General features: G+C 45.5%; 1 protein-coding gene across 1 annotated transcript in view; it reads left to right on the forward strand.

Annotated features, from left to right (window-relative positions):
* The window catches only part of ASTN2 (astrotactin 2), a 915,753-nt gene that overhangs the window by 222,161 nt on the left and 676,944 nt on the right, over nucleotides 1-16,648 (forward strand). Inside the window, exon 3 of the mRNA XM_032635679.1 lies at nucleotides 4,855-5,239. Coding sequence (XP_032491570.1) covers nucleotides 4,855-5,239 — 385 coding nt within the window. The remainder of the gene's footprint in view (nucleotides 1-4,854; nucleotides 5,240-16,648) is intronic.

The following is a 16,648-nucleotide window of genomic DNA, read 5'->3' on the forward strand; positions in this document are numbered from 1 at the left end:
GGGATCTGAGTCCAGTAATAGAAGGAGTGAGCTTCTGTTATTAGAGAGGCTTCTAGTAGGGAAGGTTCCTACTAGACGTTCCTACAGGACGGATGGGAACACATATTCCATCTCCCGTCTCTTTCCCACTTCCTGCCTGACAGCTCAGTGAAATCCTCAGACCCGTAAGAAGGTAAAACTAATCACCCGAGGCTTGTGCTGCTTGCAGTCTCACAGAAACCCACCCCTAACCAACAGACTGAGATTTTTATTTCTGCAACTCCTGGCCACATCTCCAACCTTGTTTGTCTTGGGCTGCCTAGAGGAAACACAGTCCACATCAGCTTGGGCTTCGGGTTGTCCCTGAGGCCAGCAGGACCTCAGCTTGCCACCCCTTGAGGCTTGGCCTCTTCTTAATTTGCTTTCTAAACATTCACAGCCTTCTCCTTACATCCTCTTTTCCCTCCTGGGCTCCCTGCTTGCCCTGCAGCATTTTCTCCACCGCTGGGGTCTGTGTTTGCCCCTGGCGGGTAGCCTCAGTGGCTGGACACTCTGCCCTGCTCACCTTTCCAGAGACAGTTCCTGCTTTTCTGTTTGCTTGCCCTGGTGAAGGAAGACTGCAGAGAAGAGGGGGCTCAGCTCTGCAGGAGTGGCGCGGCACAGCAGCCTGGACCGATCCAGGTGGATGCAGATCATAGTTTCTTCTTGATTTCGAGTTACTCATCTGCTTTCTTTGGGTGAAATGTGCCACTAGGACAGAGGTGGCTATGTGGTTCTCCTATGTGCTATACTATTCCAAGTATTACCGAGTTGATTTTACAGATGAGTGAACTGAGGGTCTCTAGGGCATCTGGGAAATTCGAGATCCCATAGTGAGTAAACTTGAATTCAGAACCTTTTCCTGCATGCTCTGAGCCTGCCTCTGAAGGTAGGGCTGGTCAGTGGTGCTTGAAGCATCACCCGAGCTGCTACTATGTCTTGGGTAAGGCCCCCCGAGCCCTTTAGGAGCCCAGCCTGGGGATGTCTGTTTCCATTGGTCAGTGGCACTGTGAGACCTTGATTACTGGAATTCTCTTTTGGCCCAGTTTTCACAGTGAAACCCGGATCTGTAATGGAAGCTGTGTGGTCGTTGGCTTAGCTGAGATGGTGAGAGCAGAGGTCAGAGCAGGCTGAGGAGTGAGGGAAGGGAGCCTGGGCCCCCAATAGGAGGGCTGGAGCCACCGGCCTGGGGTCCTGTCAAATGAATCAGCAGATCATTGAGCTAAAGGGACTCCCAAGCTCAGCTTCCATCAAAGTGGATGGTCTTCCTCTGCCACCTCCTTCTGGAAGCTCCCTAGGCTGGGAAATCTGTGCCTGAAGTTGCCGAGGTCATTTGAGGAGGCAGAGGTGAGGCTGGGCAGGGGCTGATTACACCTTGGGTGCGCCTGTCCCTTCCCACCACGAGCAAAATTGTGAAGCCGTGATGCAGTGCGTCTGAATCTCAGCAGCACTGCCTGGGTAAACAGCCTCCTGTCTCTGGGCCTCTTTCCTCACGTAACATAGGATAACGATGCCTTATGTGCACAGGTGTAAAGGTAAGTGACAGAGCGTATGTAAGTGTTTGGTCCAGACTGAGAAGGATTTAGGGACCCAAGACAGGTTTTGCAGAATGAGCATTCAGGGGCAGAAGGTCATTCATTCATTCATTCATTCATTCAGCATTAAATATCCACTTGCTGAATGCCGTTGGCAATAGCAGTAGCTAACAGTCTGTGAGCAGTTACATGTGTCCCACACGGCACTAAATATTCTTCAGGCATCTCACTTAGCCTCACAATGATCCATTGAGGAGACCCTGAATACTGCCCTTATTTAACCAATGAAGAAACCAAGGCTCTGAAAAGTAGTGACCTAGTCAAGGTCACACAGCCTCTTAAGCAGTAGAACCTGGACTAAAACTGTGTCAGTCTGAGGTCCGCTCTTAGCCTCTATGCCAGATATAGCTAGAGGGCTCTGGAAGCAAAGGACGGGGCTTCCTGCCTTCCAGGAGCTCCCTGGGGGTGCTTTATGAGCTGATCCAGGACTGCATGGGAATCCAGGGAGGCTTGTCAGGATACAGTGGGGGGAGAGAGGAGTGGTGGTGGTTACCTGTGGACAGATTGGTTAAGCCTCATCTTTCCCAGGTCAGTTTTGGTCCTGGGTCTGACCACAGGGTCAAACACCCATAATCAGGGTGGGCAGAAGGGGCCGGGGATGAAGGACTCTGGAACCAGGCAAGGTCTGCCCCTCACAGCGAATGAAACACCCAAAGGGGAGAAGATAGAGGGCTGAGTCAGGGATAGCAATTTCCCGAAGGGTATCCATGGACCAAAATTAAAAGCTTCTCTGAAGAGTTTGCCTCGAGATGTGCCCCCTGAATCCTGGATTTGAAAACAATGTTTTCCTTTTCCTTCTCGGGATTCCCTTTTACTTTGTACACTCTCACCATCTTTCCCACTTTTCCTTTCCCTTCCTTTGCTCTGTAGAATCACTACGCTGTCAAATAGCCACTGGCTATGCAGTGAAGAACTGGGTTCAAATCCCTGCCTTACCACCTCCTGGCCTTTTATTCCCAGTTGGACCTAGGATCAAAACCTCTGTGACTTTAAGCAAGTTACTTAACCTCTCTGAACCACCTTTCCCTCATTTCATTTATGGAACAGAAACTATTACAGGGGATTGCCTTAAAGATTAAATAAAATAACATTAAGTAAAAGTAGTAAGGAGAGGGCCTGCTACTGTTATATTGAGTGGCAGTGTTCTTCCTGCCTCCTTTTTCTCTTCACTTATCTTTCTTATTATCTCTTCTGTCCACACTCCCCCCTCTGTCTCTTTCCTTTCTTATCTCTGGTGTAAAAAACTGACAAGTAATACCACGTCACACGTGATTTCTAGACGTAGAGCAATCTCTATTGTATGTTCTGTGGGGGGAAAAAAGGGTTTGTTCTTGTTTTTCTAGTGCTCCAGAGGTACTAAACTATACACACACACACACACACACACACACACACACACACACACACACTATTTTTTTGAATTTTAGAATTTTATTTATTTTTTTATGCAGCAGGTTCTTATCAGTTATCCATTTTATACATATTAATGTATATATGTCAAGCCCAATCACACACACACATTTTACATACACTTGACAGATCGTACCCCCCCCACACACATATACATAAATACGCATACTTATAGCTTTTTTTTTTTTTTTTTTTTAGTATATTTATTTTTGAGTTCTGACATCCAGAGAAACCTGGGGATCCCACAGTAACTCACCGCCAGAGTCAAGACGGGGCTGTCAGCCATACCTGCAACCCTGGTCACCTCTTAGCCTACTTAACCACCCACTACCCATCCCCCATGGAGGTGATGGATTCTAGCTTAGTGAGTTGAAGGACTTGCAAAAGAAAATCATTATTTTTTAATGTAGTCAGCAGGACAGCGGAATCATTGTAGTAAATAATGTTCTTCTTGGCCTAAACAGGTATCCTTTACAGCCGTCCCACCCCCACCCAAGATAATCTATTCAGGGTTAGTTAACATCTGTCATCTTTGCTAGATGTTATACAAGTGGTTTTCAGAAATTGTCCTTGCCTTCAGTGCGATTATAATTAAGGAAGAACAATCAGCCACATGGGTGTGGTTGAAAGAATCAGGCTTTAGAGCTAAAACAGCAAACCAAACACACACACGTACAGTGAGGCTCGGAGCTTGCTCTGCTATGCACCATCCGAGTTCTAGAGTCTCTTGATTCATTGGCCTCTCTCCCCCTAAACCACAAGCGTGATCCTCCCCAAGTGTAGGGATTACACATCAGGGACTCAACAAAGTGGCCCCGAATCTCCCAGGCAGAAAGCACAATGTCTAATGAAGTGAAGCAAGATAACTGAAGGGGCTACACCTGTTCATTGGAGATGCTTCTGGCACAGAGTGAAAGAAGGGAGGCGAGGAGAATACAAACCTTCCACCTCCAGCCCTTGACCGGTTCTGTGGGGAGCATGGACGTGCTTTGGAAATACCCCTGCCCTTGAGGAGTTCACAGAGCAGGCTATTTCATGAGTCTCATGAATCATGCAAGATCCATTCGTGAACACTTTAGCCTGTTTCAATTTAATGTGTGGTGTGCAGACACAACCAAATATTTACTGGTTGGGTGTGTTAAAGAAAAATAAACTTCAGTATGCCTTAAATTTCTGATTAAGGGAGCCCTAGAACAGTGCATTTGTTCATTCATTCATTCAACAAATATTTATGAAGCGCCTAGTTTGTCCCAGGCCCCCTGCTGGGAATCAGTGTTTATGATAATAAAAATATACATTATGCAGAAATTGTTTGACTTGACAACACTATTGTATATTCCCAGCAGGATGGAACAAAGGCTGCTGTCTCTTGAGCCCTCAGTGGACTCATTCTAGACGAGGAAGCAAGGCTGACAGGGTGTGAGCAGATGTCCTGGGGTCACTCAGCTGGTGGAAGGCAGATTCAGGACTCAGACACTCTGTGTGTGAAGCCACAGCCCTGACTCATCCCAGTGTTTAGCAGTCTGCATCACTCTGGCGTGACCGTTATCCATCTCATTTGCTCCTCATGGTGACCTTCTGAAGAAGGGAGGGCAGGGGTTCTTACTCACCCTTATACAAGTGAAAAACAAGGTTCAGAGAGGCGAAGCAGTTTGTCCAAGGTCACACAGCTTGTTGGTGAGAAAGCCAGGTTTGGAAACGGTGTCGCTCTGAGGCTCTGAGAGCCAAACCCAGGGATCTGGGCTGAGTGTGGTGGACGGAAGACCCCCTCTGGCATTCCGGCCCAAAGAACAGTGGCCCATTTGCTTGTCCTTCTTCCCTCCCGCTCCAGGGTGGCCTCATTGCACTGCTGCTGCTGCTGCTGGTGTTCACTGTGGCACTGTACGCCCAGCGGCGCTGGCAGAAGCGTCGTCGCATCCCCCAGAAGAGCGCCAGCACAGAAGCCACTCACGAGATCCACTACATCCCCTCCGTGCTGCTGGGTCCCCAGGCCCGGGAAAGCTTCCGCTCCTCCCGGCTGCAGGCCCACAATTCCGTCATCGGCGTGCCCATCCGGGAGACCCCCATCCTGGATGACTATGACTACGAGGAGGATGAGGACCCACCCCGGCGGGCCAACCACGACTCCCGTGAGGATGAGTTTGGCAGTCAGGTGACCCACACCCTGGACAGCCTGGGCCGACCAGGGGAAGAGAAAGGGGACTTTGAGAAGAAAGGTGAGTCTTCCTTTTTGCATCCCACCTTCCAGGGGGCATTTTGGGGAGCTGGGAAGAGGCGCAGGAGCTGGGCGGTTGGGGACACAGGAACTGTCTTCTGGGCTAAGCCATTTTTGATTTATGGCCAACTTCCATTGGGTTTTCAGAGTTTATTTTCTCAGATTCTTCATTGTTGATGGGAGGAAAAAAAGAGAGTGTCAGTGTGCTTGGAATTGGAGTTTTGAGGAGCATCAGAAGTTATGTAGTCCAACATCTCTCCAGTGTCTCTTGATTACCTCCCTTGATGGCCTTCTCACTACTCAGGAAAGCTCTCATATCATTTCCAGACACTACTGTTGGAAGGTTTTTCCTTAAACTGAGTTGCAGTCTGTTTCCCTGGCCCTCTATGTCAGAAAGTGAATCTCCATTTTTCTTCTCCAAGGCAGCTCTTGGGAAATGTAACAAAAGGAAAAGAAAAAAATAAAAGGCACCCTGTAATTTTTAGAAATCAACCTCAATAAACAATCCCGGTTTCTTCAGCTACTCTGATGTGACATACTTTGAGACATTTCACCCTTTTGATCACTGTCCTCTAGATGAAGGTTGTAATTTGTCATGTCCTGGAGTGTAACACCAGAACTGACAGACGCTCCACTTCCTCAAGGTGGGAATGTTCCTGTGCTGAGAAAAAAGCAATCTTCACCTCCCTCTTGCTAGCTGTTATGCTTCTGTTGATGCAGTTTGAAGATCACCTTTGGGGTTTTTTTTGCAGTTATTACTGGCCCATAGTTGGCTTTTTGATGACTAAAACCTCTCACTCTTTTTCATGTACGCTGTTGCAAGGACCCATTCCCTTTGTTCTGTTGGAGGACAATTGATTATTTGGACATAAGTGCAGGATGTGTTTATATTTGTCTTTATTAAGTGTTACGGCTCCAGCTGGTTTATAGAAGGGATTTGGCTTTTTTTTCCTTTAGATAAATACTACAAAAGTACTGTTCTGCTTTTTTCCCATATTGTCTTTGTGATGCTGGTGGTGGGTTAAAGGTTTGGCCTTGAGGCCCCAGCGTTAGAACTACTCTTCTTTGTGAGCCATGAGGAACCATCATCACTGCTTGGCCCAGTCCTGGAGCTGTGAACTCGACATTCTTTTCTCCCGCATCTAAGATCTTTCCTCTCAGATCCATGTTTCCGTGATACTCAGCGGGCAAATAGGAACACTGGGGGCTTCTTAAAAAGGAGGCATTTCTGTTAAATTTAGAAACCCAGGGAGGGAAAAGAGTGGTAAACAAGCGAGAGTACAGGTTTTGGAGTTGTCTGGACCTGGGTTCAAATCTCGTCTCCTTTGTTTGCTGGGTGACCTTGGAAAAATGGGAATTCAATCCTCCAAGTCTCAGCTTCCTCACTGAAGGATTTTTGGAAGGATTAAATATAAAAATAAAATGTGTGTAAAGTACCTAATGCAGGGCCTAATATCTGGTATGTGTTGAATCCCTGAGAGCTGTATTTGTAGACCTCAGGCCCTTGGTCTCTCCTGGGCCTCTAAGACGCTCCCTAACCCAGCTCCCTGTGCTTCGCCAGTCTCGCTCTAAGTGCCAGCCACCACGCTCTGCTCAGTGCTCTGGAATGTCTGCGCCATTTCCCTTCTCCGCCACGATCTCTTCTGTCTTTGAACTGTTGCTTTACTGACAGTTTCCTCAGTCTTTGCTTTCTCAAGCATTATTTATCTTTTTTCATGTGACTTCTCATCTTGGCACAAGAACAGTCTGCATTTATTTCATATCTCCACATCTTGTAGTACCTGCCTAGCACAGTGCCTCACGTGTCAAGAATGTCCAGTGAGTGTTGGGCAAGAAAGATGACCGTAGAGAGTGAGGTGGTTTGGGAGCAATGCTGTGAGGCCAGAGCATCACGCCTCTCTTGTCTAATGTCGAAAGTCGCTTGGGTAAGACACAAGCATCTTCCCGTTTGCTTAGATTTGGACTTCTAAAGCCTAATTTACTAAGCCTCACTGTGTTTATGTGGAAAATGGGTGAATTAGCAGCCAGTCCGCCCACCTTATAGCTTTCCTGTGGGGATCAAATGATAATGATCATTTGATCATTATCTTCAGTGCACGGCAAGCGCCGAAGAAGTTTTCCCAGAAAACTTCTAGGAAAGTTGTGGGATTTGTTTTCCACACCAGAATCTTCCCCAGCCTAGCCAAGAGGAATGCTTCGTGTCTCCTTCAGTTCCTGGAGCAGGTTGTGATTACTTTGAGCTTATTATTTATCACTGTTCAATAATAATCCGTTTCTCTTTCTGTTTTCGACACTAACTAGACTTGGAGGTTTTTATTTATTTTTATTGAGGTATAATTAACATATAACGTTGTGTTAGTTTCAGGTATACAGTGTAATGATTCAGTATTTGTGTATATTGAGAAATGATCCCCACAATGTCTAGTTAACATCCGTGGCCTTACATCATGATGATTTTTTTCTTGTGATGAGAACTTTATGCTCTTGGCAACTTCCAGATATACAATAGGGTATTATTAACTCTAGTCACCATGATGTACATTCCATCCCCATGATTTACTCATAAGACTTGGAGATTTTTGAGAGCAAGGGCAGTGTTCCTTATCTTTGTTTCACTAGTGTCTGGCGCAGTGGGTAACACTTAATAGATGCTCTGAAAATACTGGTTGACTGGATGAGTAACACAACCCCTCAATCATTTGGTCGATCGGATAAATCCAGGCATTGGTTAGACTCCAGAATTCTCAGTTCCAGACCTCAAATTATCTCATTGACCTCAGATCTGGGGACCCTGGAAACCAAAGTGTTGGCAGAGGCCATCAGTAGTGATGACCAGAACCCAGAAAAGAGTAGCCACTGGTTGAGGGTGAAAACCCAGGAGGAGTCACTGATGACAGGTGAGTAACCAAGGAGCAGAGCCAAGAAGCCGCCAAAAGAGGCAAATTCTTTCCCCCCAGCCCCCAGCCCCATGCCCGCTGCCTCCACCAAGCTCTGTATGGAGAACGGAAAGCGTCTTCAAAATGGGGAAGCAGGTCACTGCCCATAATCCTGTCTGACTTCTTTTCCTTCCTTTCTTCCTTCTCTCCCCACTCCCTCCGCCCTCCCCTCCCTCTCCCTCCTTCCCCCCACAACCTGGAAGGTGATACAGTATGGAGATAAACACTCTGCCCTCAGGAGGCGGAACAGTACAGAAATTAAGTTTACCACTCAGCTTACTAGCTCTGTGACCTTGGCTAAGTCACTTACTCCTCTCCCGTCAAAGGGGCATGATACTAGTATTCTACCTCCAGGGTGATTGGGAAACGTAAATGAGGTAACACAGGTAGAGGCTCTGGTACAGTAAACATTCAGTACACATTTCTGTCATTGTTATTCATACCATCAGTCCTCAGAGTTGGCCCACTGTGCCAGAGGCCATGATAGACTCTGGAATAGAGGTGAGGAAAGGAGAACCTTTGCCCTTAAAGAGCATGGCGGTAAACCTCCTTGGAAACCGAAGCTGAAGCTCGAATAGTCCTGGGTCTCTCTGTGCCACACAGCAAGGGGGTGGCAGAGTCGAGGGAAGAGCTCCAGCCTCCTGGCCAGAGAGCACCCTCACTGTATAGATAGCTGTCGTGCTCAGAATGGCCTACATGGCATCACGATGACGGCCCATTTCATTGGGGCCTGCCAGGTCTTGTGTTCCTTAAAGAGAACCCTCAGGCTTGCCATTCTAGCTGCTGGACATTCCAGTTATTACGCACAAAGCATAGACCTGACTCTTGAATGACAGAGACAGCACAGGGGGACAGAACGGTGCTGGATCCAGAGGATACTGAGGACTAACTCCTGAGAGAGGGGGAGGGGCTCTGGCCTCCTCTCCCCACGGGGTCCTCTAGAGTCTGCACACTCTCAGGCTTACCACTGCGTCGTGGCTTAAAGATGCCCCTGTCCCTTGCGTTTTCTTTCAAGCAGAACTCTATCTAAACAATAACAAAAGCAGACTCTTATTTTCTGAAATCTCAACTTTAGATGAGAAGCATACAAGAGAAATCTAAAGAGGATGAGTATGGATGCATGAGAAACAAGACCCAGTCCTTGCAAGGCAGCCTGGTCGAGTGGGGGTGAACAGATGGGCTTGGCACCCCACTCTTGAGTGCACTGGCTGCGTAGCCCTGGCGAACCTCTTAGCCACTGGCAAATCCATGCCTTTGTCTCACCTGTTTTCACCTGACCACGTTATTTTTTTTTCACATTCCTCTGAGCTGGTTTTAAAACAAAGTACTATTTGGAATAAAACCAAGCGCTTCATTTAATTCTGTATCCCAGCTGCCTTTAGATCCGATAAGGGTAGGAAAGGAGGAAACCCGGGCGAGAAGGAAGTAGAAGACACGCTTTTCCTGAGTCCAGACAGGATACTGGACACCCTAACCGTGGGGAGGTGGTGGCTGAGGACTGTGCTTGCAGCGTTGTGGCCCCTGAGCTCCTGTTCCCCCTTTCCTGGACAGAAGAGGGATGATTCTGCCGGCAGATTGTGGAAGTTATAACAGCAGCAGCTCAGACCACACGTGCTTTCTGTTGCCTCAGGTGGCTCTTGGAGAGAGCCATGAGACTCTTTCTTTTATGGGGGAACCTGGGGACAGCTATGTATTTTGTCCAGAGTGGGCAGGTATCAGAGGCTAGGCGATCCCTATAAAAGTAATCCCAAAGGCCTTTGAAATTACATTGCTAAGGGCTAGTCCCACCTGCTCCTCTCACACTTAGAATTTGCCCGTAGGTTCAAACTGCTTCATCATACTTGAGCACCGTCAGCCTGCTTTGCAGCTTGGACCTGCAAATAATAGAGGGACCATCTGGAGGCAGAGGGAGAAAGTTTCATTACCAAGAGACAACAGCTTGGGTTCCCAGACCCCAAGAGCACTGTACTGATTGGGCTGACTTGCAGCTGATACACACTCATGTGGACACACATACCCTTTGTCCAACACTGCGGTTCTTCTGTGCCAGTCAGTAAGAAGCTTGCTGCCCTGCGTGCCCCTCCCCATGCCCTCCTGCTGCCTAGCCATCCCACCCCCTCCCAGGGACCCTCCTGAAGCCCCCACTGTCCAGAACAGGGTGGCTTTAGACGGCTTCCCCAGGATTATGGCTGGCATCCCGTCTTGGTGGTTAGTGCCTGTGCCTTAGACATTCTGAGGTATTGCAAGCGTCACCCTTGATATCACCTTAGCCAGTTGCTAGGAATTTAATCATGTCAGTGTGTGACCGCTCAGCACCGCGTTGGGTCCATGACAGAAACTTGATGCATTTTAATTCCAATTCTCCTTATCCGTCCTCAAATTTCTGTTTCCCTTTTCTGAATATTATGCACGGAAGCTCAAGGAAATTAAAATAACAAATTTATCACTTTATCAAGGGATAGGGTAGGGGATGGCTGAATGGATATTGGGTTTTCTTAATTTTGGTTTATTATCGTGAAAGAAATGCATACTATTTGTAATGGAAGGGTGTGAGAGAGGGTGGGACAGAAGGAGAGAGAGAGGGGAAGGGAGAGAGAAAGAGAGAAAAAGAGAAAAAGAAAAGGAGGAAAGAAGACAGGGAAGGAGCAAGGAAGGAATAGGTCTGAGTTGTATAAAGCAAGAACTAAAAGCTCTGCCATTGTCTCTCCATCCCATCCCGCTAATGGGACCCAAAGGCTAATCTTTGATAATAGTTTGATTTATATTCTTCTAGAATATTTTTCCTATATATATATATATATATATATATATATGGAATGTATGCCTTACATATGTATGGTATAGATATAAATATATGCATTTTCACCCAGATATACACTAATAGGGCCATCTCAGCCATATCCATCATTCTGCAGCAATTTCACAGTTTACCAAACAATGTATGAAAAGCATCTTTCCACGTCAGCCCTGCACACCTATCTTCTTCTTTTTGAAAGCTCTGTAGGATCCCATCATGGGAACACACCAAACACTCCAACATTCGCTTTTCTACCCCGTTTTGTGGATCATTATCTCTATTTGCTGCACTTACAATGAGTCAGTAAACATCCATGCACACACACACACACACACACACACACACACACACACACACACACGTATATATTTTTGCAAAGTTTGACTGTTTCTGTAAAACAGATGCCTAAAAGCAGAATCTCTGCCTTAAAGGGTGCACGTTACACACTTGTAATTACAAATTACACATTTACAATTTGGGAAGTACTGCCATATTTATTCACTTTAAAATTTGTTTTGTACTCTCTTGGGAGCCAGTATATCCTCTCACACACAGATCTGCACAGACCACCCACTACCCCATCACATTGACTATTCCTATATTAGCATGGACCCTTCTGGTCTTTATTTATATAGTAGCCATCATTTTAACTGTGCAATTTTCTCTTTTGATTTTTTTTTTCCCTGATTAACTTTGGTCCAAATTTTTTTTTTTTTTTTTTTGTCAGAAGTCAGTCCTCATGGTTACCCTGAGCAATGATTCTTTGGTGAAATGATGCCAAATAAAGGCTTTTCTTTGCTGTCCCACTTCAGTTCAGGACTTAGGGTGGAAAAAGGAAAGAGAAATGGCATCAAATACCAGCAGCGGCCCACAGTGATAGATGTGGAGGGGTCACTGTCTCTCTGACATGGACCAGTAGGCTAATCCTTACTGTTGCTCAAGATGGCAGGCCAGAAAGTTTCAGGGTGAATGGGACCTTTGTTGAGAGGATGGGGAGGGCAGGACTTTATTGAATCCCTATAGGAGCCCAGCTGCTGTCCTATACATTATCTCAGTGAGCCATTTGTAATGAACCCTGAGGGGAAGGCAGATGGAAGAGTTGGCTAGGAAAGCAGTACTGCTGCTACTGGTGATAAAGATGACAGCTAACTTCCACTTAGTGATAATCAGTGTCTGGGAACTTTCCAGAAATTATGTCATTTACACCTCACATCAACCCTATGAGTTACCTACTAATATTGCCCCACCTTACAAAGCAGGAGACTGAAGCTAAGAAGGGTTGAATAATATGTCCAAAGTGACACAGGAGAAAGTGGCTGAGCCAGGTTAAAACTCTGGCATGAGAGCTACCATGCTAAGGGGCCGAGCTGGAATGTGAACACATGACACCACACTGAATTACATGAGCCTTGGGAAGGTGCTGAGCTCCTGCAGTCCCAGGGATAGAGCTGAAGCATAGTGCCCATGAGCTTGCGTCCCTCACAAATATGGCAAGAAAAATAGATAACTAACATCTGTTCTCCAAGGCGGGATGCTGCTACAGAGGAATTCTGAGCTTCCAAATGGGCAGAAGGGACTTTGCAGCAGGAAGACCCCAGTTTTTTTAGAGTGTTTTGAGTGGTCCCCAAGGGTGCAGGGAACTCATGTTTGGTGTCAGTAAAGCACTTTAGGGTGACAGAGAACTGAGGAGCTGTTTATTAACTCGCCCTCCTGACATCCCCTGTGAATGCCATGTAAATGTCCCCCTTGTGCAGCGCTTTCTAAAATTTCGGAGCTCTTTCATAGTCAACACCTTATTCAGTGCCTCATCTTGGTGTTCAGACTTCTTTACACAGAGACTCTAGCCTGTTTCCAGCTCTCTCATCTTCACCTCTACTCATCCATCCCCTCTTCAAGCCACATCAGTCTTCCTGATGTCTCCAAAACACCTCATTCTCACATACCTTCCTGCTTGCGTGCCTACCCTCCCCTTCCATTCTCTACACAGCTTTAACTCTGTTGTGACCACAGTTCCGTGCTTAAAGTTTTGCAGAGTTCTCACTTCTCTTGTCCCTCATCATCTGTGCTCCAGCCACAGTGACCGCCTTTTTGTTCTTCAAACGTGCTAGGCTTCTTCCACCACAGTCTATTTGTGTTTGCCATGATTACCATTGTCTGCAAAAATCCCTCTCTTTCCTTCCCCGATCTGTCATGGCTGATTCCTTCTCATCATTCTGGTCTCAGCTTAAATCCTACTTCATCCGACAAAGCTCTTTTCCCTATGAGTTCTCCCCTTTCGTCTTCTGTAACAGCACTTTTTTTTATTATTTTGATTAATCTATTAAATATTTTACTTCTTCCTAGACTCAGGGTTCCATGAGATCATGTCCCAGGTCTATTTGCATTGTTCTGTGACTGTCAGAGTGACTGGTACATAATAGATGTTACGGTATGTGTTGGGTCAATAGAGGGAGGAATGGATATATGAATGAATGGATAGGGAGATATCTTAGTGTCTTTCCACAAGCTGGTAACCTCTGCATAGACTCTTTATCCTTTTTGTGAACTGTATGAACTGTGTTTAGTATTTTCAAATCAATGATTTGCTGAATCTTCCCATCCATCTCACAAGGCAGAAATTATCCTTAGCAAAATTTAGAGATCATCCCAAAGTTATACAGTTAAAAGTAATGAAATCATAATTTGAACCCAGCTTTGTCTAATTCCCAAACCCAAGCATGTTCTGAAGGTTGCACAGCATAACCCTGTCCATTTATTTGATCAGGAGAGGTAAAACATGGGTTTAGATGCTAGCAAGCTAAGTCTCTCAGAGTTGTGTTTCTCAAGTGTTGAATACCAACCACAATGAGAAATATATTTTGCTGTGGCCACACACACATTCTTTTTTAAATTATAGTTGATTTACAATGTTTCAAGTATAGAGCAGAGTGATTCAGTTATATATACCTATATATGTCTATTCGTTTTTACATTCTTTTCCATTATAGGTTATTACAAGTTACTGAATGTAATTCCCTGTGCTATATAGTAGGTGCTTGTTGTTTGTCTATTTTATATATAGTAGTGTGTATCTGTTAATCCCAAATTCCTAGTTTATCCCTCCCCCCACCATCCTTCCCCTTTGGTAACCATAAGTTTGTTTTCTGTGTCTTTGAGTTTTGTAAGTAGGTTCATTTCTATCATTTTTTTTTAGATTCCACATATAAGTGATATTATTTGATATTTGTCTTTCTCTCACTTACTTCACTTAGTATGATAATCTCTAAGTCCATCCATGTTGCTGCAAGTGGGCATTATTTCATTCTTTTTTATGGCTGAGTAATGTTCCATTGTATATATGTGTGTACTCCACATCTTCTTTATCCACTCATCTGTCGATGGACACAGGTCGCTTCCATGTCTTGTAAACACGTTGCTGCTATTGTAGATGGTACTTCTGTGAACATTGGGATGCACGTATCTTTTCAAATTAGAATTTTCATCTTTTCCAGATATATGCCCAGGAGTGGGATTCCTGGATCATATGGTAACTCTACCTGTAGTTTTTTAAGGAACCTCCATACTGTTCTGCAAAGCGGCTGTACCAATTTACATTCCCACCAACGGTGCAAGAGGGTTCCCTTTTCTCCACACCCACTCCAGCATTTATTATTTGTAGACTTTTTGATGATGGCCATTCTAACCAGTTGAGGTGATTCCTTATTGTAGTTTTGATTTGCATTTCTCTAACAGTGATATTGAGCATCTTTTCATGTGCCTGTTGGCCATCTGTAGATGGCCTTCTTGGAGACATGTTCTTGTGAATGTGTGTCTTCTTTGGAGACATGTGTTCTTGTGACTGTGTGTCTATGTGTCTCTAAAAGAAGTTTGGCAAAAGCATCCTTCCCCTATTACCTGTAGCATGCTCTGATATTTTCTGTTCTTTTTTGTCATCTTTTTGATGCTGGTGTGAACCACTGAATTGATTTCACAGTTTATGAGGAGGTCATAACCTAAAGTTCAAAGACCTTTCAGCCTCAGAGAGGCTGCATTGTGCTGGGATATCCACCGGGGGACAAATCCCTGGTCACTGGGTCTGTGATAGCTTCCTGGGGGTGTTCCTTACCTGGAGAGCTGAAGGATGAAGATAATTAGACTCAAGGTAAGGGGTTGGTAGAGGAACTAGGAATGGTGCCTGAGACAGGCAAGGCCCGCATGATGGCTTTATGTCTTACACCACTGTCCCTGTGGCCAACCCACTGGGGTTTTTCACCCAACCCTCTGGCCCGCTGGTCCCATCGTCTCCATACTTTCTCTTGAAACTGCTCAACCTGCCCTCCCAAAGGATCCTTTGTATCACCTTTATCTTGTTTCCTTGTATATTTTCTCTTCTGCCCTCACCCCCCACCCCCAAAGTTCTCCACTTCTGCTCGCTGCTTAGAAAACTGCACCCATCCATTAAGGTGCAGCTCAACAGCTCCCTCTTCCCAGTTGTCCTGGAGCCCAGAAGGAGCTTCTCAAAGAGCTTGCGGAAACTCCTTCCTAACTGCAACTCCCATTTTGACAGTGCCTTCAGGGTGCTGCCTGGGCTACCCGGGGACAAGAGGAAAGCAGAATGGGCAGCATCGTTTTCAACTGGTTTACACACTGGGATTCCACTTACGATTATTTTTGAAAGATGGGCAATCCAGCATAAAAAGAAGAAAGGTTTGGATATGACTTTCTTTCTCCAAACTCCCCTGACGTCCTTATACCAAACTGCCTTTCCCCTCTCGTTGTTCAAAACACCTTTTGAAGTCTGCGTTGGAAAGTGTTCCAGGGGCTGTTTGGTGGTCCTTCTGTCTCCTGTGCACCTTCATCAGCCATCTGAAGAAAGCTGACAATTTAGTCCCTGCATCTTCTCTTTGGGTACACCTCCCCCTCACTACTCAGTCGTTCATTTATTTAACAGATCTTTACTGAGCACCTACTATGTGCAAGGCACTGTGTTTAATGCAGAAGATACAAAGCAAAAATGGAAAATAGTTTTCTCCTAGAAGCTCACAGTTTAGAGGGGTATAAAACAGTAATAGCTGCTTTCTTTTATATAGTCCTTTAACATTTATAGAATGGTTTCATAAACATTATATGATAAACCCTGTGTGTTACCGAATCCTTTTGAGAGACAAAGGACCTTACTCGGGCTCAGAGAAGTTAAATCACATCCCACAGTACTTAAACCTGCATCTCTTAAGTTCAGGTTCACTACTGTCTTCATTTATCCCTGCAGTATCCTGAATATCAAATTGTTTAACTTGTTACATCCACATTGCCTTCCCACTCTTAATTTTGAAGATCATAAACTCCTAGTGTTCGGAAGTATTCACACAGGATGGGGTAGCCATTTGTCAAGGATGGTGTAGCACGGTTGGAGATTTAGATGCAATTTAAGTCATCCCTCTAATTCTCAGATTGTAAAAGGGGGCTGAGATGTGTTTGAAAATATAGGTTCCTTAAAACTAGTTAGCCTGGAAAGTGTCCAGAATTGAGTCTTTTTTACTTTCTTTCTCTTTGAACTGCAACTGATCACTTGTAGAATGGTAGAAAGTTCATTTTTGCTCCAGTTAATCATACCACATAGTGGAGTTAACAGGGCTACGGAAGACCAGACCCTGACTCTACGACAGAGCTTTTTGACTTTATTTCTAAGCCCCTCCCC

This window comes from Phocoena sinus, chromosome 6 (genome assembly GCF_008692025.1).
Source record: "Phocoena sinus isolate mPhoSin1 chromosome 6, mPhoSin1.pri, whole genome shotgun sequence".
Lineage (NCBI taxonomy): Eukaryota > Metazoa > Chordata > Mammalia > Artiodactyla > Phocoenidae > Phocoena > Phocoena sinus.